Source organism: Macrosteles quadrilineatus, unplaced genomic scaffold (assembly GCF_028750875.1).
Source record: "Macrosteles quadrilineatus isolate MER2022 unplaced genomic scaffold, UCM_ALF_1.0 Scaffold_3__2_contigs__length_128488019, whole genome shotgun sequence".
Lineage (NCBI taxonomy): Eukaryota > Metazoa > Arthropoda > Insecta > Hemiptera > Cicadellidae > Macrosteles > Macrosteles quadrilineatus.
Window position 1 is genome coordinate 28,803,723 of NW_026542596.1, and position 26,105 is coordinate 28,829,827.

Below are 26,105 nucleotides of genomic sequence, written 5' to 3' on the forward strand. Positions count from 1 at the left end.
AATCAATGAAAGTAAAACTCAAGACTTACTCAATATAAACCATTACTGCATATTTTATTAAAGCTTCCAAATAGCACCATTTACTTGAATAGTTTTATGAACCACTCACGGAGCAAGCTGCTTTCAAAATTTCTATTGCTGAAAATTCCCATGCTCTCTCTTAATTTTTTATTCATGTTCAATAAATTGTTTACTTTGAGGTTTAATTTTAGCTTGTTGTCAAAGCTGGTGTATGCAACAGAAAAAAAGAAATTCACAATCTGTCAGAGGTTCAATTTAATTATCTTCATTTTATTAAAAATTGGCAACAGTTTAAACATAGGAATGAGATGTCTCATTGTGTATATATATTGTCAAAAAGCAAAGCTTGTGCTTACCTGTTGTTGACTTGGTGGTACGGCATTGAGTGGCTGTGGTTCAATTTCGACTTTCCTTTCTGGGTCTGATCCTCACAGCTTGTTATTTCAGAGTGTTGTTTCTGAGGTGAACGATTAGCATTGGCGGGAGGTAACTCTGGAAAGCAAAACGCACTTTTAATAAATAAATGAATGAAAAACACTAGTTAAAAATTATGCTACCAGTCCTGTTAAGCCACTTAGGAGTAATTTAATCGTCGATCATTCACCTATTAGCCCAATCTTCAATCAGTTTTTCCCCTCGTTCTAAGTCATCTACTACCTTATTCTGTAAAAAAAAACTTTGAATTTGTGCTTTTGACAGCCAAAAGAAAAACAATTTTACAATAACGTGGCTGTTATTCTAAGAATATACTGTGAATGTGTTAGGTTTGCTATGGAAATTAAACCACAATATTATAAATATGGTACTTTAATACATTATTCAGAGATGGCAACGATACGAATATAGGTATATTAAGCCAAGTATGAATGGAGATGAGTGTAGGGTGAGTGAAGAAAAGTCTCGGTCTGTAGATGAGCTTACAAAAGAGAAACATGGCTCTGCCCCAGTGGCCTTTTAAGTCTCCTCCCCACATTTGTTTACATTATGACCATATGGATAATTTTACACTAATTTTTAATGAAACAGCTGTTAATTTTTAAATTGTATTTCAAAGGTCACGAGCTAAGTACAGTAAATATTTCATAAAATATGGGGTTGCTGTGCAAAAGTTCAGTCAGTTTTAATTTTTTTATTTGTTTTTAGTGGATATGTTGTTCCTCGAGGAGGTGGAAAACTTGGATTTTATGTTGGGCCCAACACTATAACAACATATCCAAAAATCAAAACTTCCCGACCTTTTGCATACCATCATAGATACGAGTAAAACATAGTCCCTTAGTAGATTTCCCATCCTTATGGAACAGCTAAAGCCAACTTTATTGTTAGTTCTGTCTGGTTTTCTGTTGCTGTCGTGTTTTATTTACAATTTGTTTCTTGTTATTTCAGTAATTTAAAACCTCGTTTAACGAAATAAAACTATCTAATCATAAACAATAACTGCTCTACTTATAACCAAATATAATAAATAACCAAATAGTGAGACACAAATAATTAGAAAATAACCCTGAAATAATATATCCATGTTTTTCCTCCTGGATTGATAAAAAGTACTACTAATAATAGGTTAAATACCTTATTTATGTCTTCAATCCGAGTCGTCTTTTATGATGACTAGTTTCGGGGCCAACAGCCCCATTGTCAAATCTTCTGTCTTGTTAACAAGACAGTAATTTAACAAGTCATAAGATTTGACAATGAGGCTGTTGGCCCCCAAACTATAGTCATCATAAAAAACTACTCGGATTGAAAACGTAAATAAGGTATTTAACCTATTAGTACTAAAATAATAGAAACAAATTGTAAACAAAACACGACATCTATAGAAAACCGGACAGAATTAATAATAAAATTGGCTTCAGCTGTTCTATAAGGATGGGAAATCTACTAAGGGACTATGTTTTATCTATAATACAACAATTGCTTAATTTACTGGACTATATTATAAGCATTTAGGCAGGGCCGGCCCTAGGGTTGGTAGTGCCCGGAGCAAACGTGATCGTGGCGCCCCCCCCCCCCCCCCAGTAATAGTCACATTCACATATTTTAATACTATGTTAATACAAATAGGCCCCTTTGGATGGCCCTGCATTTAGGGAATCTGGCACATCGCCAAAATATTTGGTAAAAAAATGTATCAGGCAGAAGGCTCAAAATATGAGGAGATCCATTCAGAGAACATCGAGCAGTGGCCTCAAATTACCAATAATGTCAGCCAGATACATGTAAAATTTTTCAAACTCAATAATATGAAAAAGTCCAGGCCAACCAAACAAAAAAACATCTTTGCTGTTGAATATTTAAAACTCATTTATACATTAAAACAGGTACTAACACTGATTATAATAACTATATCGTCAAAATGGAGTTTATGCTATACACTTTATGTTCATTTTGAGGAGCGAAGAGACTGTAATATGAATAAAATAGCTAATAGCAGGTAACATAATACATTTATTTTTACAATACGGTTTGCAGTTGAAATATTTACAAAAAAATCACATGGTCCTCTTAGTATTATCTTATTTAAGTTCTAAAAATACATAAAGTGTAATAATATTCCATGAATTTGTCTTAAACTTTAGACCATAGCAGAAAGATCTTCATTTTTAAAAGTTAAATTCAAGGTAAAAGTCCAGCTTGACTGATAATATGAAGAATGGCCAATCTGCCAGTGAGTGGTAATGAAGCGTACAAAGTACAGGCACATACAACGATTGTCCAGGAAACCACACTAAAATGGTGCGGGCTTTGTGGGGGCTGTTTGTTGTTATTCATAGGTGTATATAGTCTGAAACATTATAGCCTACCATATGTACATGACAAATTGTCATTCTCCACTTCTACCTCCAATGCATTCCTTAGTGTTTGATCTGATAACAAGACATTGCTGGCTAAGCTAGTAAACAGGCATTTTTTAAAATAATAATTATTGCAGTACCAGGTTGCACGTCCCCGGTGACAACAACGCTATGAGTGGAGCTTAGACTGTTGCTGCGACTGTGACTCCCAGAGTCCCTACTGTTGCTCCGCTGGCTCCGTGGAGCCTTGATTCCACCTCCGGCCTCCGCCCTCACCAGGTAGATGTCCTCGTAGTCGTGACCGGAGCCCCTCTCACTCAAGTCGGAGGAGCTCATCTCATCTGAGCCTGCTCCACTGGAGCTGCTGTGGACCTCCACCTTGACTGTAAAGGAAATGTAATAGGTCAAATCTCTTTCAAAGAAAATTAGCAAAAGCTTAAAAAACCACCAAAGAAATCTGAATTTAATTTTGAAAATGGAAATATGTTATGTGATTGAAGATTATGTACACTATAGCTAGGTGGCTGAGTGCAACAGTGTACGTCATCTTATCACAAGCTTGTCAGTACAATTCTGCAAAAAGTTAGAAGTTTTTTGATGGTTCAAATCTGGATCCAGCTGTCCTTGATCACTGGGATTTTAATGAATGATCCTAGCTAAAGAAACCGCTGGTTTTAAGGCAGGTTTGCACATGTGGCATTCACTGAATGCCAAGCATCTACTTGCCGAACCACAAAAAGTAGTCTAGTGTGGAAGGCCATTCTTCTACTTGTCATTTGGCAAACGATCAGTGGATCAGGGCTTGTTGTTTCCCACTCCATGTATTGTCTTACAGCATTCAATTTAACAATTAAAAATAGAATGAAAACTAGAATAATTTAAAAGAAAAAAAATTACATGGGCCTTATGGGTTGCCATTTTGGTGACGAAATAACAACAAAATATAAACCAACAACAAAACAAATGTAAGAAATTCCAATCAAATGTTTTATTCACAGCGTGGGGTGAAAATAGAGATGTTTGAACGATACATACTTTTGGTCAAGTTTTTTACCAAGGCGTGAGCTCGGGTCGCCGGATTTCTACCCCCGGATATTTACCCCCATGAAAAAACGCCTACGTCACTTTGACGTCACGTGTATGGGTGTAGATTTCATGCCGCGAACTTTTAGGATGGATAAATTATTATTTATTCAATCAACTCGCATTTCACGGTTTACATAACAGTTGTAATTAATCAAAATGCTAATAAACCTGACACCGGAACTTTACCCCCGGAAATCTACCCCCAAACGTTTTATTACTCTGAGCTCTGAGCTACTGGTAACAAATGCGATTAAATGTTGATAAAAAGCCTGCCACAGGTTGATTAATGAATTAATAATTTTTACTATCAATTACCTTCTAGTAATAAATAGCATAATCCCTATGCCGTAGACACTATCCGGAGTTTTACATTAGCCAAAAAGTCTAGTTGTTTACACAAATAATTAATTGTAAAAAATAAAACATATTTTATGATTGGTTCTGGTTGTCAATGGTGGTTGTGAAATAACGGAGAATAATGTAAAAGAATAAAATTGGATATTTCGGGATAGGGAAGGTATTTTTACCTCATGGTTTGGGTTTACGAATTTATTTAAATGAAATTAGAGTTTAGTATGAACATTGCTCAAAATTATATATTCTTTGGTCATTTTTACGTTTCATACATTAAAGAAGCCAAAACAAGTCTTCATCTCAATTTCTGTCTTGTCTGTATCAAGGCCCAGAAGGCATTTTACGTGGACTTCTCCTCAAAAACTAGAGCATCGATCGTGATTCGATTTAAATAGTCTTTTTGGATTCGGTGGATTGACACGAGTGTCTTAAGCCATTAAAATATGACCTCACTACTTTAGAATTAAAATAAATTTTGTTCAAACCCCCAATTTTTTGCATTTTTGTCAAGTTTACTCCTAATGTTTACCAGTAATTTATGAAATACTAATAATTTGTTTGGAGGATACGAAATCTATGAAATAACAAACAGCTGTGAAAGATGGAAAGTTGAAAAATTAAAAATGGTGGATTTTCAATCAAAAAGATAGTTTTAACGCTTTTTTTAACGTCTTTCTAATAGAAAATTAACATGAAAGGCTTAGGGGTCAACCTTTTGAAGCCCTAATCAAAATATCCTTTTTAATTACCATTTTGCTCTGCCCAAGATCTTAAGCTTTAAAATGACACCTCAATTGTAACAATCGGCGAAGTAGGTCGGGTGAAAAAGGACTGTTACAGCTTATTGAATTAGGAAGATAGATAATGTTAAACCAGACAATGACATATCGCATGCTCCATACTGGATATTACAAGACAATGATTAACCGAAGAGCCGTTGATTTCCGAGGGTAGAATTCCGGGGTCAGATATTTATGATTTAACCACTGGGGGTAGATGTCCGGGGGTAGATGTCTGGGGGTGGATGTCCGGGGTAGATGTCCGGGGGTATATGTCTGGGGGTAGATGTCCGGGGGTAGATTTCCGGGGGTAGATGTCCGGGGGTAGATATCCGGGGGTAGATGTCCGGGGGTAGATATCCGGGGGTAAATGTCTGGGGGTAGATATCCGGGGGTAGATTTCCGTGCTATGGCAAATCACTTTATAATCAAACAATTACATGTTGATTATTTAATAATATATTGGGGGTAAATTTCCAGTCGCGGGCTGTTTCTCGAACATGTATAGGCCCCGCCACCCGTGACGTCAAAATAGGCGTTTTTTCATGGGGGTAAATATCCGGGGGTAGAAATCCGCTACCCCGTGAGCTCTAGTTGAAATATAATTTAGTTCTTCGTCCATTAAAAACATCAGCAATGATAATAATACTATTGTGACCAAATGAAGTTTTTACTTCCGTACATTAAAACATCAGCAATGATCATAAAACTATTGTAATCAAATGAAATTTTTCATTTAAATGCTCGTATGGAAAACCAAGAGAGAAAATAAAACTTCAATGGTAGAACAACCTAAATGCTCATTGTAGTACTTTATCTCCTCTTTCAGTAAAACACCAACTTCAGCTGGTAATTTAGATAAGTTTCTTTAATCTTTAGTATCCAAAGTCAATCGCTAAACCATTTACATTTTTAGCATCAAGTAAAAGTATTCACTTCTACTTCGAACAATTTATCAAGTAAATTTTGAAACTACTGTATTGTAAGCTACTCTTACTGGGTTCTCAAACCTGTAACAACCTCGGAAGACTTCCTCTTCGGAGGGGAGGTCACTACTACATGGCCAGGGGGATCAGGGATGCCTATAGAAGAAACATCCCCCTCAGGGGAGGCCCCGAAGGCTTTAGGGGTTTTCCGACAACACAACCAACAAACAACCATGACACCGATGTACCACACACTCACTCAACTCTAGTGCAGCCTCTTATCTACTAAGATAACTCCACGTCAATCCCTCTCATTATTCATTTCAATTCATTTATTACCCTTATCACCATTGTCTGTCTCTAGTGCTCAATCATTCATAGGTCAAAATTAATCCATTAGAATTGTTATTTGATTTGATTTTGAATTGAAATGCTATTTTTATTGCTAACCAATAATCCAATCTGGTGCTAATAATGGCCAGTTTATAAAATTTGTATTATGTTTACAAAACTTAGTATTTTTTACTTAAGTAAACCGTTTGTTAGTCAAATTAAAACATTAGATATTACAAGTGCACCTGTTGCTCGAATTCGAGCAATTGCAAAGTATTACAGGCGTTATTTAAGAACGAACAACAGTCATAATATCCCAAGATTTAAAAGAGTCAACTGAAAGTTAATGTATAATCAATCACTCCTCTCCAGTTATCGAAACTGAAAACGAACTCACTCTGAAAACAAAAGCTCTTGTGTGTTTCATGTGTAGTAATGGTAGTAATTAACTTTGTGTACTGTGAACAGATGTAATTAATACAAATTATTTGTCTGTTTAAGTAAACAAAATATTTTCCTTATAAGTAATACATCGGTATTTTGATGGCCAGTGGGGCAAAGCCCAAGTAATTTTACTACAGGAATTGGTGAAAGAGGGGACGTCTACACAACAAATACTTAATTTTAACACATCATTTGTAAAAATCCATCTATTATTAGCGGAGGAGTAGTGTTTCATAGAAATCGCCTTCACGTATTAAATATAAGGATTCATGAGATAACACTATTCATCTGTTTAAGTATCGTATAAAATCAATTCCATGTTCATCCTAAAACAACAACAAAGAACCTGACCTTTATGGAAATTTTATTGCATGTTTGTTTTTCCAAGCAAACCAAACACATTTAAATCAGCTTAGTAATATTGGTAACCTGTATAGGCCAGTCACCTAAAACATTTTAAAAGGAAAAGTTTGTAAAAAATGGCGTGATTATGATTTTTTTTATGTTGTTAGGATATATGAGAACTGAGAACCAAATTTGCAGCTTCGAAAGACCTGCAAAGACCTGCTTGGCTCGCTGCACAAAGGTCGTAAAAACTTGATTTATTTTACTTAAATTTTTTTTACAAAATCTCAAAAACCATGGATTGTACGAAAGAAAGCCCCCTTACATTTTTTGAAGTAAATTAAATTACCTACAATTTGGTACCATAGTTGCAGATCTGTATCCATTGTAGACTTTGAGATACAACATTAAGAACTAGTTGGGAATATATATTTTTTTTTAAATTTTACTGCCCAAAGTTGTTTTAAGCTAAATATCAGCTTTAATACCCACCCTACCCACCCTCTTGGATGACTGGTCTAGTATAAGAAGATTAGCTTGAGGAGAAAACCCCATTATTTTTGTTTCATTTATCAAAATTTTTTATTTTATTTATGTCCTTGTATTTTTACTATCTAGAAAACACATGATGATCGCAAGCACCATTAATAAATAAACTAATACATAATACCCCCCCAGCAAACCTGCCGACTAAGCAAATTTCCATTCCTCTGAATTGATTTTAAATTAAATCTATTTAAATAACGTTAGGTTTAACGAGTAGCTAGGTTTGCTGCTACAAAGAAACTAATAAAGTGGGGTTTTTTTTATAAAATGAACAAATTTGCCAAGTTTAATCAAAATATATCCATAACCAAGCAAACTACAATATTTTACAATATCCTCCATAAGAATAATGAATTTTAAATTTACAATTTTTTTAATTTTCTCGGTTACTAATAACTGCACAAATACGGTACACATTGATATAATAAATTATTAGTTTTTTAAGCTCTTTTAAAAGATCTAGAGAAAAATTGGGAAATTTTGTGTTTTTAGGGTCAAAAATGAGAAAACCCAATATTTACCCCATAAAACCCCCGGTAACCCCGTTTCCATGGTCCATCCGATCATCCTGGTTTGTGAATTCATTCAAGTTTATCCCTCCTTATACCTTTAAACCATATTTCATTAAAATCGGACAAAAATCACTCAAGTTATCGCGTTTATGGACACATACATAACACTATGTATATATGTATATATATAGCAGCATTTCATCCTATGATCTACAGACTAATTATACTGCCACTCAACAAAACAAATTTTGATAAAGAAAAACAAAGGAAAAAAGAAGAGAAATTGAAAAAAGAATACATATGTCTTCCTCATAACTCTAAATTAAATAAAGCAATAATGGAACACTTTTCCAAAAACAAATTACAAAGCAACATATATAACAAGAACAATGTCTTTAAAATTATAAATTCAAAAGTTTCCAAAAATCAAGAAATCACTGAAAAACTATCAAAGTTTAACAAAAGCGGCATTTACAAAATTTCCTGTACAGACTGTAACAAGTACCTATTATATCGGCCAAACAAGTAGAAGCTTCAAATGTAGACTCCAAAAACATTATGCAGGCATTTAAATCTAAAAATTCCACAAGCATGAAATCAAACTACGCAGAACACTAAGGCTACTAAAGACTAAACCCAAACATCAAAACATGGAACATAATCAGTAATTGAATTTGAACCAAACAAATACAAATTGTTCATTAAAGAAGAATTCTACATACATAGCTACCATAAAAATATCCTGAAAACATACCGGTACTCAATATGATGCAAATCCAAAAAGAAAACCTAATATATAAACAAATCTTATACTATAAATCAAAAGAAAACAAAGCCTGAGCCAACACTATGTTACAAGACAAAATTAAAATTCCAAAATCATTATGATAATTTACTTATTTATTATTTACATTTCTGTTTATTTTCTATTTATTCATAAACTATGATCATGGCCTAAGAGCGGAAACATGTTAGTCATTCAATAAATTAGTCAATCAATCCTATATTGTCGTAGATGACTATAGTTTCGGGGTTAAAACCCCATTTTCAAATCTTCTCTTCAGTCGTCATATGTCAAACATATTCTCTTGCACAAGCCGTCGTCAAAATTACTTCACACATACTAACACATAAACACATACGAAAACATTTATAATACAAAATCATGTACATGCGCGTGAAGCCGGCCAAGGACAAAACCTCTCTCATGTTTTGTAAAAGCCATTTAACCCCAAAGTCAAAGCCGAAAATTACCCTTCCAAGACTCAAACTTTTAGGCGTGTTGATTGGAACAAGAGCGTTACGTTTTGTGGAAGAATCCTCAAAACTTCCTGTTGTAAATAAGATACTGTGGACTGATTCACAATGTGTGTTACATTGGATTAACACAACACAACAAAGCTGCTTCCTAAGTTTGTGGAGAGAAGAGTAATGGAGATCAAAACCAACACTGAGACGCAATTTAGATACGTTCCTACTGACGAAAATCCAGCTGATATGGCGACACGAGGTAAAACGGTGGATAATCTGAAACACTGCAATGAATGGTGGTCAGGTGAATGGCTGTCTTGTAGTCAAGACTTGTGGCCGGAATTATAGAAGTCAGCATCCGTCTTATTGCCAAAATACGCCCCCAACTGTTGGAAGGTGCGTTTGAAAATCGGGCTTACAGACTACTTCCTAGAAGCCCATCATGATGTTTAAACTCCCGAAATAAAGTTTAACAGAAATGATATAACACCTTTGTCCGTTGTATGAATAAATGAATTACCACAGTAATACTGAATAAGTAATTTTTCATTTTTTTTTTATTGCACCATTAAAAGAACCTACTTGATTAAATTTGAACAATTTGTTTAACATTTTTCAAACCAAGCAACATTTACTTATCTCACCAGTCAGTGGTGGGGGTGGAGGTGGTGGTGGAGGCTTGCTGTACGTGGTGAACCCTGATTGGTGCTTGTCAGGGTTGAAGAGGTCCTTGACCCTATGGTAGGGTACTTCCTGGGGGTTGTGCAGGTAGAAGCCACTGTTGTGGTTATGGTTGTGGGAGGTCAGGGTCATAGGGTTGATGTAGAGTCCATCCTTGGCTGGAGGAGAGTCCTTGACAGGGCCCGGGGGGTGCAGGTAGAATGGCTCCTTGCCATTGGTGTAGTTGATACAGTCTGCGTATGAACACTGTGGAAATATGGTTTTGTTACTGATACAAGCTAGCTGCTCAATACTATAAATGTATAAATATATCAGCTAGTCACCTTAAAGACTGATTGTATAGGCCTAAAAAAGAACATTGTTGAACGAGTCACTTTACAGTGTGCTAAGCTTCTCTTAGTTTTTTCCATTGTGATAGTTAATCTGACATAAAACGTGCTATAGCTTACATGAATGCTCCTTCCAGTTTAACTTGGTTTGAATTCTGTCGTATTTAACGGAAATCAGTAATTACATAAGAACAACCTGCCAGTGGCTTAATTAAACTAGTTCATTTTTATTGTAAAACTAGCTACAACTACGGTACAACTATACACAGAAATTCGTATAGTCAATGCTAGAACTTAGGCTAAAAATGTTATGGCTAGTTGATTCAATCGATATTTTAAAATTGAGATAAGACTCGTTTCGGCTTTCTTAGGCTATGAAACGTAAAAATAACCAAAACTGCATGATTCTAAGCAATGTACAGACAAAACTGTAATTTTATTTATATAGATAGTATTTACAAACTACCTGTTGTACCCGTGCTTTGCAACGGGAAGAGGACGTGAAATAGAAACTTTTGATAGGTACATAAAACATATATTTATCTTTGTATACAATATTTATACATTTTTGCCAACACTTTTAGAAAGAAAAATTCAACCATACCACATTGGATAAACGTTTATGGCCTTTAATTCAGATAAGAAGTGGAAACCGTAATTTGGGTTAGGATTAATTTTAAATGTTGTATATAATATAAGAAAATCTTACTGACATTCCAATTACATTTCTATATACTTGAACTTGTTTCTCCTTGGTCTCCCTTTTTACTTATCCATATTTTTAATTTTTGAGATTTTAAGTTTTAATCTTTAAGTTTCAAAACTACTAATTGTTTAATTTAAATAAACAAATTGTATAAGTACATCGATCTTCTTCAAACCAAATCACAAATTTCTAAATCACTCACAAGTCATAACCTGTATCGATATCTATCTATCTATACTTAGAAAGTTGAGGTGGTGTCTGTCTATCTGTCTGTCTGGGCTGCTGTCACGACTAAAATACTAAACAGATACAGCCAAAATTAAGCACAAAGATAGTCCTCATATCTAGGAACGTCAGGTCTATTCACTTCCCTGAGTTCCTCTTCTCTACGAGTTCTTGAGTTCTCTACGGCTTTTGGATGTCCAATGTTTTTAGGCGAGGTTTTCAAAAGTAGATATTAATTGGTCGGCTTGGAAGTATGAGTAAATTCACAATGTTTGAATACAGTGTTGAACATAATTTACATAATGTTTGAATTTCGAACATGTGAATAGTCCTATTGCTATTACCGTTCTTGTTCTTGGTATGGTAGCTATATTTTTGAATAATATAAGCCCAGTCAGTTCAGTAGTTTTTACATTATTAGCAACACACACACACAGACAGACACCATTAGATTTGTATATAACAGTACGGATGTTAGAGCTTTGTAGTGTTAAAATTAATATTTTAATAGACAAAGTTGTTACTATTATCTACTTGATTTGTCTTCCAATAATTCAGCTTGACTGATTCAGTATCCGAAAGCGCAAAAAAAATAATTATTCATAAAAGATTTGTTAATATTAATCTACAAACAAATATTTGAATACACATTCGAATGTCTAGCAAAATATTAGTACATACAGTAGAACCCCTCATATCCGGCCACCACGGGACCAAGCCCCTGGCCGGATAACGATTTGGCCGGATAAACCAACCTACCTACTATGAAAATGACAATTCATACCTAATAATAATAGGTAATCAATATATGCAATCAAAAGTATCATTTAATTCTGTTCTGGGATCATTTTTAGGAAAATAAACATGTCTGTAAAAAGGAAAAAATATTTGTAGGTTAAAGTCGGTACTGTAAGTAATGAATGTACAAATATTATGATTCCAGGTAACTAAACATATTAAATGGAGGTAAAAATGACAATAAATTGTACTTAAAGATCATTAGGACTTAAATGGTACTTGAATTTCTACTCAACATTCTTAACCATTTTGTGAAATACAAAAATTAATGTACTCGTACTGTACTGTACTAAACCCACTTTGGAAATAATCAGCCAACTGATCAGAGGTTAGGCCTACTAGCTCAACTGAGTATAGTGACTCAGCAAATAAATGTATAAACAAACAGATAAATAATGAGAACAATTTATTTTATGACTTGAGCAGTCACAAAGACTAGTGCTTGTATCTAAACGTCTGTAAGGTGTGAGAAAAAATTTTGATATTGGCTTCCTGGAAGGGGCCGGATAAACAGAGGACCAGTAAAACCAAGGCCGGATATGAGGGGTTCTACTGTATTTGTTTTTACAAAAAATATGTACCTATTCATTTAAATATAAAAAATGTTTTTAAATTAATATTTATTTGCTTTTTAACATCTTTCAACACAAGAATTATTACAAGAATATTTCTTAACATTATTATTTTTGTATTAAAATACATGTGTATATCCTGGGCTGCAACATAACTGAACAAGTAGGGTTTACTTACCTCAATCAGCTAAATGTTATAATGTTTAATTGGTTGTTATTTTTTGAAAATAGCCAAGAATATTTTTTGCATGTAGCCGTGAATATTTTCCTATGTGAATATTTTACACATAGTTTTTATGTCAACGTGAATACTAAGCTGTGCATGAATATTTATCGACAGTTACTCACCACAGAGTCCCCAGCCCTGCAGGTACAGCCGTGCAGTTTGCCCTGGTAAAGGTCATCATGGTAGTCCGGAGTGGTACCTCGCTGTACCAACAGGTTCAGGCACTAACAGACACATCACAGTTAGCTAGCAAGATTGGCATATATTACAATTCACCGATTTTTTAAAATCATACTCCAAAATTAAACTATTTACCAGGTAGACCTATTCAGGTATGATCAAATGTTGTTGAATTATATTTAAAAACGTTAGGTCCTAATAACATTGATTAATGTTTTAGTACTTCAATTTTAGGTTAAATCAAAGTTTATTTTGAATATGCAAGAATATTGGGTTGCAAAAAATAAATATTGCCTTTTTAAAATCCCACCCCAACCTAACAATGGAGGGAGTCTTTATTATTAATTGTTTCCCCTGATCACTACTGAGGGTATATTTAGCTAGTTGGGTAACCCCTAAAATAATCTTGTCAATCTCTCCTAACACAGTGTTTTCTGAAAATTCAGGAAACAATCTTAGCAGAAAAATTATAAAACTAGCTTGTAAAGCAAACCTTGAAATAAAGATTAAATGGCAATCAAATCGTCTCATACCTGCAAGAATTGAACACTACCATTTATTTGTAGCAGCCTTTTAAATCAGTAAAGTAAATAGCACGAATCTTAATGAGTTTTTAGCAACGTTTTTAAATATTCTATCAATTACACCAGTATCGCTCTGTACCACCACCATAAAATGGACCAATATTGAACAATAATCTTTATTTGAAGCAAAATATACTATTCAAATGGTCAAATACTGTAATGAACACCACTTTCCCTTAACTTACCGATTATAAAACAGAACCTACTTAAGTAATTATGACAGAAGATGTCAAATGTACAGTAGTTTTCTTTGACACCTTCTGTCGTACTATGTAAGTAGATTTTCATACAAAATTGAATATTAAGGGTGTCAAGGCTTTTCAATTTTATACTCTAATGATCGTTGTAAAAATGTGAACAAAATCAATACACAATATTGATTTATAATATGTACCATCAAAATGTCCAAAATTCAATTATCCGGTTAATTTTACCCCAGTTCACTATCTCCTGAAACTAAGTTAAATCCATATAAACACACGTAACATTTCCCTGACCGTGCCCGTTCCCCGCGACCTTCAAGGCTACGTCCACCGGGCCTCTGCCCCGCGGGCACATCCTCCGCTACGATTATTATTTATTTTCGAGCAAAGGTGTCTGGATCCGACCGGATTCCCCATAACGCCAATTATCGTCAGAAGTAGGTCGCAATGGAACCAGTTGTGGATGGCCCGTTATGCTGTCATGCAGCTCCGCTCACCGAGTACTCGGTACTTGCACCCGGGGACGGAGGACTTTGCCCCAGTGGCTAGCGATGAGCAATTACAACCAGCTCCGGTAACTAGGTCTAGGTGCCCACATGACAATCATCAGGTTGTGATGTTTGAGGTTGAACGTTAACATAGTAGAAATTGGGCTCTAATTTTGCTCTAATTGGCGACGGTAAGTTTGGTCAATTGATCTTGGTTCTAGATTTTGTAAAGTATATTAGGAAAACACCCTTCAGCACGTAAGGTTTTCCAAAATTGAGATTTCGTGTTTAAAAAGCCCGAAATGCAGCTGACACGTGATGTCCAAAAATGATCTACATCGTTACATTTATACTAACACAGCAAATCAATCATTTTGCTCAACATTTTTATTATTTCACTCTATTTATAGCAGTTAGATGAATTAGCGTAAGCCTTGAAATTAGCCGTCGATGTCGACGGGTTTCACCTAGTTGATACTAACACAGCAAATCAATCATTTTGACGGGGAACTCAAACACAGATCACGCTTACTTAATATCACCCAAAAGGAAGTTTATTTTATTGTGTCTATGACTCACTAAAAGTGTTTATGTTTCAGAAAAAAATATTTACACGGTAGGTTAACCTAAAACATACGTGGAATTCGTAAAACCCCGTCCTCTGCAATTAGGACTAAAGGGCGAGAGAATATACCTATCTAAAACATGTATCGAAGTTTTACAAGATATGTGCTTTCTTACGCACTGTAACATACTTCATACTGTATTTTGGGGCAAACTTAATAGTAGGGCCAATAGTGTTTAGAAAGAGACACTTTTAGACAAAGCTCCATTTTCTTTGAATTTTAGAGTCGCAATCTTACGAAATTGTTCAATTAATTAATATCCATACATTTTCTAAAATTAGACTTAAAAACTATTAACAAGTATACACGATAGTCTGTGGCTAAAGTCTTAGTAGAATGTGTCTATATATATTCATTGACACAGACACTACTACAAAAGAACAAGACGTTTAAAGCTCACATATAACATGTGAACTAATTTATTCGGTACAAGTTTCATTCATGGGCGGCAGCCCAGTACTGGTATTGATATTTAACTTCTGCAAATAAATGAAATATTATGATCACATCCATAGAATAGTTAGTTGTATTCTTTAACTTATATCAACTATTAAAAAAGGTTAAAATTTATTTAGCTTTACGATGATCGAGTAGCAAAAACATAAAGAGTTGCTGGACTGAGGAGGTTGGTGCGACATGAAATCAACCTCGTCGCGCTATTAATCACTACTACATGTGTACATGTTGCTCGAATTCGAGCAATTGCAAAGTATTACAGGAGTTATATCAAAATGAATAACAGTCATATTTACAATGAATTTAAAAGAGTCAATTGAAAGATTACCGGTGTGTAACTCAGCCCATGTTTATCTTCGTTATTGATAAACCTAAAGCAATCCGGCCGGTTTTGTCCTTCTCTAAATGCCTCGCTGTACAGGCAACACAGGTCATTGATAGAGGGCCAATTTAGAACGAAAAGTCGTTTTGGGGTAGTGTTCGGGCGCATTTGTAACCTAATAGTTGAGACTGTCCAGGGTCAGGTGCTGACTGTGATGAGTTAAGCCTATTACGCAACACTGTACTGTAGCTGCGGTGATCGTTATCACGATTACGCCTCCTGTCTATGTTTCGTTGTCGTCGCGTCGGAGGTATTTAAAAGACAAAAACAACAAATAAACAAATTATAGCTACACAAAAGAACGATAAATGCACAAATCTAACTTACAATCATGATAACACGATCCGACATAGCGACACAAAACAACGATACATACAAAAATTTAGGATACAACCATACTAACACGATCCATATTGGGGGTTTTGTTTACACAAACTCAAATAGTAAATAAATGTACTAAATGCGCTTCATTGAATTGAAAAATAACTAACAGCAATTAAATTATACAGCTGATCAAAATGTAAACAATTATGTTCTTCATAAGGATAACATGGGAACTTTCTAAGCCACTGGGGCAGAGCCCAAGGGACTTTTTCAAAAAATGTAAGGCCAGTTTGCAAATCTACGCGACACGCTCTTTCCAATGAGACGTCAATGGATAAAATCGGTTTAGAAATGGTGGAGGAGTTCAACCGACAAAGTTTCATGTAGCGTATTAATTATATAGATTGTTCTATGGCTTTAGAATCAGAGTCTTTATTGTCAGTATACACTTTCACAAATGTAATAGACAAAGTCAATTTGTTGTTTCTAATGCAATATTAGTTTGCAATGTAGAGAAGGGAGTTCTCAAATACACGACAAGTTTAAGGATACTAATAGTTTTTTGTTTTCTATATCTCTGAATAAAAAGCTTAATTTCAGCTTCGAACTGCGAACTCATAATCACATGGCAGTCTTCGATGATTTGTGACATATGCTCTCGGGCCTCCTGTACAGAAAGATCAAACTCTAATCACTATATCAACAGCACGCGTTTCCCCTTTGGGTCTGGATTCTGAGCAAGTCAATGAGAAAAAAGAAAACTAACAGCTCGTTAAGTCGATTATACCTCCGATCAAGATACACTCCATTGTCGTTTAAACTGAAGTCTAATCCACACAAGGTTCGTTTCCCATGTTCAGGACTGAACCAATCATCCGCGACAAACAATTTTCAACCGACACTAGTTTTTAGCCAATTGTCGTTTCGATAATCGAATTAATGCAAAAGGAAGAGCGGACCAAGAGAGATTGTGGTTAATAACTGGAGATCCGTATCCCCAACTCGGCCTGGCGAGCGGCGAGCGCGGCTACTCGCTGTGACGTTTGGCACACTATAGACTTCAAACTTTCCCTGATATGATATTAACGGAATCAATCAAGTGAGCAAGTGAGCTCAGCGAAAGTGTGATTATTGGACTGTAACTGCTTCGCCCGTCGATCATCTTTTGATGGACGTCTTGCATTCGAAATCGATGTTTGGTGGGTAAAAATGTCCACAGTGTGAATTGATCTAAAGTCGAAAATAATTAGAGGAAATCCTGAGAAAACATGTCGTCCGTTTATATGCTCGTTGTGTTATAGAAACTGATTGAATTACATCCTATAAATCAGAAAATATGTTTATAATAACTATTATGTTATGTTTATACACGAATCGATTCGCGGACCGAGGAGCGCACAATACCTGCTATAATGGGAGGTCAGAGGTCATAAATAAAATTCGTCGTAGTAGGACCGAGGAGCACAGAGGCACTTGCGCTCCTCGGTCCTACCCGTGCAAGAAAATAATCTCATACTTTTATAAGGGTTGAATGTTGAAAGAGACAATGGCTGGATCGACCCTGCGAGTAAATCTCATTAGTCGCGCCTCACTGAATAAACCATCGAATGAAAACCTTTACTCCTTAAAGTTCGTACTCCTAACTGATTATTCAAGCACAAATTTATTTTATCAGAATTTACTTAGCCATTTCTAAAATAATTGTTTAAGCATCGTGTGGATAAATGTTATAGCTTCCGGATTACAAAAAAAAAATAATTACACTATTTTGACAATTACTTCAATAACAATAACTGGCACTTACTATTGAAACTCTGAGATTATTTATCAAAAGAGAGTTAATAAAATAATATTTTCCAAGATAAAATTATAAATAAGAGATTTTAAAATGTAAAGTTATTATCGTTTAAGCCGCTTTTACCCGGGGCCAGTAGAGCAGGCAGGTTGCCACTATACAAAATAGGCTTCATGCAAAAGATACGGTGTTGTACTGTCCAACGATCCATGATTACTCAAATAGCATGATATTTGTTGTTGTTTAATACAACAATGAAGATTCTACGAGTAACCACAGCTGATTGACATAGGTTTTAAAATGACCCGTTATTTATGGACCCTTTATTTCAAGCTACAGTACCGAAGGTAACAATTCTCTATGTGTAAGTTTCTGGCCACTGTTATTTTTTTATTGTTAACATTTTAACTCATTTTGTTATTGATTCATAATTTTTTTTTTTTGTAAATAATATGACATACAGTAGCTCCATTTCGCCTATGTTTTCGAGAAGTTAAAAGAAGCATAAAATTAACAAATAATTAAATACTTTATTTGCACTTATAATTTTCATTACCTTTTTTTATTTATTTATAATGGAAAAATAAACTAATTCAATGGATGGGCGAAATGTTCTATACATCATAAAGAGGATTTGGTTTCTGCATGTTGAATTGATCTAAAGAGAATTTTATAAAACTTGATGTAAAATTCGGTTCAGTTTTTGATCAATTAGGTGTACATCTGAAAGCAATTATGTTCATGAATTCAAATTTATTTAAGGATTTTATTAACCATTCCTGCATAAAAATTGTATATTTATAACGAGGGGACCCATGCGTAAATTTGAGCATTTTAATATGGTTCAAAACCTTTTTTTAAGGTTATAATGCATGACCCCTTCTACTTTTCAAAGACGACGTTTGTTTAAGGCAGTTATGAAAAAGGTGAATAAACTTACTAATTCACAATCAATCACATTAATTGATTTTAGATCCACACCATGAAGGCTAAAGTCCATTAGTCAACTACCTAATTTAAGTCGCAATTATAAAAACAACTATTTAAAAGTCCAGTTTTATAAACTGCTTTGTCTCTTGGATACAAAATTAATGTGGTTCAACATTTAACTGAAGAATAAATTTGTATATAATCATTTAAATTTAAACCGTTATAAAGAAAGTTGGGAAATTACTCCGACGAATTCTTCGGCTGAGGGATTGGCAGTTTTATGACTTGCGCTCCTCTATCCGTTTCCCAAATGAAATGGACCACCACGAGGTATTATCGCATGGTTAAAGGCCATTTATGATTATTAGAGGGATTTAAACTCGAACAAAGACGATTCTGGTCACTTAAAAATCATTGAGGATGTCAAGACATCAGTTATCTTTTATTTACCTTATCAAAGCTAAAAGGTTTTATTGATGTCTCAATAAAGAAACTTCAACCGGATTTCGTGAGGACAAGCAGGAATTGAAATGCGTTTTAGTTACTAATTTGTCTTTTTAGCGAATTTCCCATATAGGGAATAAGCTATTACCGTAGTAGGGGCCTACTCATGGTAAGACCTGGACCCGGGATCGATTTACTTTTTCGTTTTGAGGTCCCTAGAGGCCAAAAACACCATCCGTTCAAATTCATATATATATATTTATATATGTGTCCGTTAGCGCGATAACTAGAGCAAAAATCATCCGATTTTGATGAAATTTGGTACAAATGTGTAAACCTACATTTATTCGAACGAGTTCGTGAACCAGCATGATCGGACTATGGGAACAGGGGTTTATGGGGTTAAAATTGGGTTTTACCATTTTTGACCCTAAAAACTTAAAATTTAGCATTTTCTTTCCAAACCATTTTGTAGAGCTTAAAAAACAAATAATTTAGTATATTGAAGCGTTATTATGCGCCTAATAATTACGGAGAAAATTCCAAAAAACTGTAAATTTATAATTCCCATGTTATTATTATGGAGAATAAGTAAACTGTTGTAGTTTGCTTGTTTATGAACATATTTTGATCAAATTTGGAAAATGCATTCATTTCATACTAAACTATTAACATTTTACAAAAAAAACGCCTTTTTACCCTCCCTGTTGCAGCAACCTAATTCCTCGTTAAACTAATTTTATTTAAATAGGGAATTAATGTGATATTTTTAAGGAGACATTTTAGTGTAAATCCAACCAGGCAAATAGAAATTCGCTTAGTCTGCAGGTTTGCTGTGGCGGGGGTATTCAAACATTATATTTGTTCAAAGGAGTTTATCCACACCCCTTTAGTAATAAATTGTATCTTCAACGATTCCAAAAGCATATTCACAAACAAAAAAATATGGTTTAAACTAGCTTAAGAACCACAAAAGCTCGTAGATCCAAAAAAATAGAACATTTGTTTCTGGTCCTTGATTACCTCCATCTGATGATTCTCGGCAGCGTCGTTGATTGGGCTCTTTCCATACTTGTCGGTTACCAGCTTGGCACCGTGCCTCAGCAGCCATCGGACCACCTCCACGTGACCTCTAGAGGCGGCGAAGTGAAGGGGTGTCGCGCCGTCGCCGTCCCTCAGGTTAGGGTCCACCCCCTGGTCTTGAACCTGCGGAACAAACATAGCAGTACAGCGTTAGAACCTGTGACTAGAGACTACAGTAACTGGAATCCTATGATTTCTTGTTTATTTTCTTATTGGAAGGCATTACTAAATACCAAAGATTCGTGGTGGTTGAGAGCTTTGGATGACTAGGAAATAACCCTATGTACATTTTATATACCCCTAAATTAGCCATCAATAGGCCACTAAGGGTTGAGGCCATGAGACTCGGTTTATGTATATTTGAATTATGTGAAAATATGCGTGAAAAGAATGAAAATACCCCAACAGCTCTCGCCATCGAGGTAAAAATTATGATGTAGCCTACAATACTGGCATGGCAAATTTTTATAGCAAATGTTTTTTTACAGAAAATATTCCCTTTTTTCGTCCGTTTGAGGTGATCATAAACCAAAGGAGAGCTCTGCTGGATGTTCTATCCCCCCACAGGATATTGGGGAATTAAGTAAGCCATACTCAACATTCCAGAAATGTATTTAGTTCTTATTATTTTCTACGAAACAAACAGCACGCATACACTCCTGGAGGATCCTGTGACTCTGCATTCCATAACCTGAGTGGGATTGACAGAGCACTGGTTGACTGTAATCAAAAGAAGTACACTTTCAAGCGCCTTATAAAATGCTATAGGCCTACTTTGGAAATCTTGTAGTGAGCTGACAAATCTATCAGCTGACAGATGTTTTAAATAGTTTTATTGAATTTTGGTTGCTAAGAAGAGAAAAATAAACAAAGAGACATTCTTCTAGGCTTTTCTAACAAAAGTGGTTCATTTTTATTTGCTCTTGATTGTTAATTAATTTTAAAAGTATGATAAATTAAACAATAATGTTTAGTGGAAACCTCTAGACTTTTATTTAAAGTATTTCTATTATTTTAAAGAGGTTCTTTTCACTAAAATTGATGACCCCGACGTGATCTGTCACATTGACTTTAGCCCCAAACTCAATCAATTGTTTCACAATGAGAAATGAATGTCTGAAAGAACTTCTGAGTCACTAATCTGCAGATATCAACGCCCAAACGTTTCTCAAAGAAACTCCTTTGTATGTGGCATCCCAGAGAAATTGTGTAAAGAACGTGAAACTTTTAATAGAACAAAAAAAATGTAATGTTAATCTTAGCCAAGTTTCGGACATGACTCCACTTCATGTTGCATGCAGTGAAGGTAATGTATTCATTGTGAAACAATTGATTGAGTTTGGGGCTAAAGTCAATGCAACATATCACGTCGGGGTCACCAATTTTAGTGAAAAGAACCTCTTTTAAATAATAGAAATACTTTAAATAAAAGTCTAGAGGTTTCCACTAAACATTATTGTTTAATTTATCATACTTTTAAAATTAATTAACAATCAATTGTCTAGAGCAAATAAAAATGAACCACTTTTGTTAGAAAAGCCTAGAAGAATGTCTCTTTGTTTATTTTTCTCTTCTTAGCAACCAAAATTCAATAAAACTATTTAAAACATCTGTCATCTGATCTGTAGTGAGCTGACAAATCTATCAGCTGACAGATGTTTTAAATAGTTTTATTGAATTTTGGTTGCTAAGAAGAGAAAAATAAACAAAGAGACATTCTTCTAGGCTTTTCTAACAAAAGTGGTTCATTTTTATTTGCTCTAGACAATTGATTGTTAATTAATTTTAAAAGTATGATAAATTAAACAATAATATTTAGTGGAAACCTCTAGACTTTTATTTAAAGTATTTCTATTATCCAAGTAAAGTAAGTAAAGTATTCTATTATTCTATTATTCTTTTCACTAAAATCTGACCACATTACACGAATAAAAAATATGTAGATGGTATCGACTCACCATCCACTTGAGACAGTTGAGGCAGCCCATCTGCGACGCGGCGTGTACAGGCGCCATGCCATCCTTGGCCCTGACGTACAGCGATCCTCCAGCCTCCAGTACCAGGAACTTGAGGACCTCCAGGTGACCTTCCTGTGCTGCCAGGTACACTGGTGTCACGTCGTTGTCCATCTGGGTGTTTGCGCTGTAACAGACAAGAGATACTGAGGATACTGCAGTAAAATATACTGTGGATGTTAGATGGAAGATAGCTTTCTACGAGATGAAGAAATGGCCCGATTAACAGCTTTGAACGTGAATAAAGTATATTTGCGTGTTAGTGTTGAAACCAGTTGCATTTTCTGAGGAAGAACAACGTAATATTGGAAAGCTGTACAAATTCCTCAAGTCTGTGTGTATAGATTGACGGAGATTGCATCCATCACTCTCGTGCCAAAGTTCGAGAACCTGATAATTCTACCATAGGTAAATACTGTATCATAGATAAAATATACTCTATTATAGATATAACATCCTTTAATACAGTATTAATATCCGGTTTATGAGGAGGGTGATTTGTTGTCTACTGTTTGTTTCTTGTTATTCCCAACTTTGGAACTATTTTATCTATTCCTCTTATGTTCCTTGGTATTATAACAAAATTTTAGAGAAAAGTTGTAAAATTCACGCAAAAATAAAGAACAACTTTTTTGAGATCAATAAATAATTTATTTAAGTGTTTCATTTTTACTTTAAGATGAGAATACTAGTTGCATTATTCAAAGTCAATGACTGCATACAGGGTCCTTCTTGGTCCTTCTCATTCAATAATTGCCGCGGACATAAACATATCTAACCTTGTATACAAATTATATACAGAATTAATGTAATAGGCTGAATTAATTACCCTAATTTATAATGTTAAAACGCGTCCAAGTACTGTAAAGTAATAAAGTAATGAAAGGTACACAAATAAAATCCCTTGATGTCTATGGCGTCCTGGTGACGTCATCAGATATGCTCATGTCACTTATCCTCAAACTATTCATTAAATACGTTACACATGTGACAGGTCTAAAATATTGGCCAACAATAAGTTGTTGAATGAAAACAGATGTTTTTGCAGGTAAACATTGCATTCAATTACTGCTGCTGGCAGAACCATTTTCGCAGTGTTTTTTAATAAGTAAAATGTTTTCTTCTCATATTTTCAAGAGCCTCACAATGTTCCAGAAGGGTGGTGACTACCACTTCCACTTGCCGTTTGACATGGAAGATGACTTCTCAAGGACTTTCTTCGGCGCGGTGGTCTGTGGAGCCGTCGTCGCCGTGGTCTTCTCCGTCCTTAGAATCAGATTGTTCCGACTACTAGACGAGCCTGAGTTTCCCAATGAGAAATTGTGAGTAGTGAAAATTTAAAACGTTGGGAGACGAGATTTTGCAGCTTTGATACGTTATGTAGGAATGGTTTACGTATAATATGTGATGTTACAGCTTCTATTCGATTCTTGGCATTGACTTTGAATTATGTGCATTGTGATACATTCTAATTTTGTAGACAAACATAAAATGTATTGTGTTTAGCCTTGCTGTTATTTTTTTTTGTAAATCGTTGATATGTGACTCTATCGTACTAATCGTATTCAAATGTTAACTTTGTACCTATTAAATCTGTATACAAAGTTTTCGCTTTAGTTATTTTAAGTTTAGTTATTGGTCAAATTGATACTTTTATTGCTCGATAATCCGATGGAGACGGATATAAATATTTCGCTAAACGTTTGTTTGTATCGTCTTTTACTACTTTTACTTAATGACGAGCCACGGAAAAGAAAACTATGCATCATACACATAAACCAATTACGTCACTGACTCGAAATGGTTTGTCCTGTATAATTTTAAGTTTTTATAACATTTTCCTTAAAATAAAATTCTTGAGTAGGTAGCTCAGTCGCGCAACAGATTGTGAAGCCAAGGCAGCGTTAAATGCCGTAGGTTCACATCCCGGCGTCTCTTCATTCTTGTATTGCACCAGCTTGTCCAGAGGCAATAGAAGGGGAAGTTTAATTTGATAAGATGCCATTAACCTTTTTCTAAATAGCTCTACCATACACAATGTTTACTTTACTAGTTAGGCAGTTCAGTTAACACATGCACGTAACAGTATTATTTATGTATTTTTTATAACTACCGACCACACGTAATTTTGAAATGTTACTATTAAATTACTAATTACTAAAAACAAATACAAACTAAAATATTCAAGAAATATGGAGATAACCTTCATGACTCAGAACACCATGAGTAAAATACTGCATCCACGTAGGTAGGCGTATAGAAGATCGTGACAAATTTGACGCGTCAGGAATGTACGAAAAAAATTGTAACGATTGTGATCATGCTTATATCGGACAAACTATAAACTTTATTAAACGTTTCAAAAACCACACATCTGCATGGAGAAACAACAAAACGGAAAGATCAAATATCGCACAACACTTGTTACAAAATGGCCACTCATTAGGAAAAATGAAATGTGATCAATTGCTTGGGAAGAATTGTATATTTACAAGGAAAATTTAAAAGCATTTTAGACGTATACCACATCTATTTATTTTTTTTTCAGATAATATTATCGTACTACTTACAAAAAATGCACTGACGCACCTTTCTCATACAAGCCCAAAACCATGCATGTACTCAATCTCAAGTTTTTTCTCTGTCATTGAATGACCGATTGGCCTCGGTAAGGTGGTAAGGTCGGTGACTCCTCACACCATAATACAACCATAACACGCAATGATGCCAACCTCCAACACAATATATCCCTTTGTGTGATGGCCAGGGCACCGTGCAGATTCATTTGTGGAGAGTGAAACGACCAGGCACAGGTGTGAGACATTCTACAGTTCCATGATTAGGTTTGGATCTGATTTAAATTGCGAATGGAAAGCGAATATTACCAGATTTGCTGTGCGAGTTTCATATTTCGTTATTATATTTGGTTGAATTTGTAAACACTAAGTTCCGGCTCCTTTGATAAGAAACGTATAATAGTGAAATCATACCTACTTGTCGTGGGCATGAAGAAATCACAATTTCGCTTTGAGAATGGGTTACCGTTGAAGAACCTCCATAATAGATTGCTGTTTTGTCGCATTGTGCTTTAAATAGTTTTCAGACACACTTAAGTACTAGGCTAATCTTATACTATTGCGTAGGATAAAAATGACGATACCGGCTGTGGTATGGGGAGATGCAACACTTTTCAAAGGAGCGAATTATATAGAAAAATCGCAAAGTCTCTAATATCGACAATTAGAGCACTTTGTCCCCAATCGTAAAAAAAACTATACCTTTGGTTTGGCCGATGCCAGCAGTCTTTAGCGTAGTACATGGAATGTTATCATAGCATAGCCGTACTCCACGTTCTACAATAATTTGTTTTTACTTTCACACAGAAAGCAAATTCCAAACTAGATTTTTTTATCGCTAGTGAACAAGAGTTCTTCATCACATTGTTTATAAAAGTATCCTCTCAGATTGAAGTAATTGAGTGGTATTAACACATTCTACAGGTGGATTGAGCACTTAATGCAAATTATCACATCATGTTACATCAGCGGACGTGGTATCGGCCTAGTATGTGACCGGTCCACGGGTCGCTGCCGCCGCGGCCAACACAACCTGTTAGCAATAAACCTAACGCCAAGTGCTAGTTTAGTTAAATGTAATGAAAAC

General features: G+C 35.0%; 1 protein-coding gene across 1 annotated transcript in view; it reads right to left on the minus strand.

The window, feature by feature from the left end:
• Positions 1–26,105, minus strand: part of LOC128989064 (espin) — a 94,222-nt gene that overhangs the window by 31,294 nt on the left and 36,823 nt on the right. Inside the window, exons 16-21 of the mRNA XM_054410920.1 lie at positions 22,386–22,569; positions 20,368–20,550; positions 13,055–13,156; positions 10,040–10,322; positions 2,960–3,202; positions 378–513 (exon numbers count right to left, since the gene is read on the minus strand). Of these exons, the coding sequence (XP_054266895.1) occupies positions 378–513; positions 2,960–3,202; positions 10,040–10,322; positions 13,055–13,156; positions 20,368–20,550; positions 22,386–22,569 (1,131 nt within the window). The remainder of the gene's footprint in view (positions 1–377; positions 514–2,959; positions 3,203–10,039; positions 10,323–13,054; positions 13,157–20,367; positions 20,551–22,385; positions 22,570–26,105) is intronic.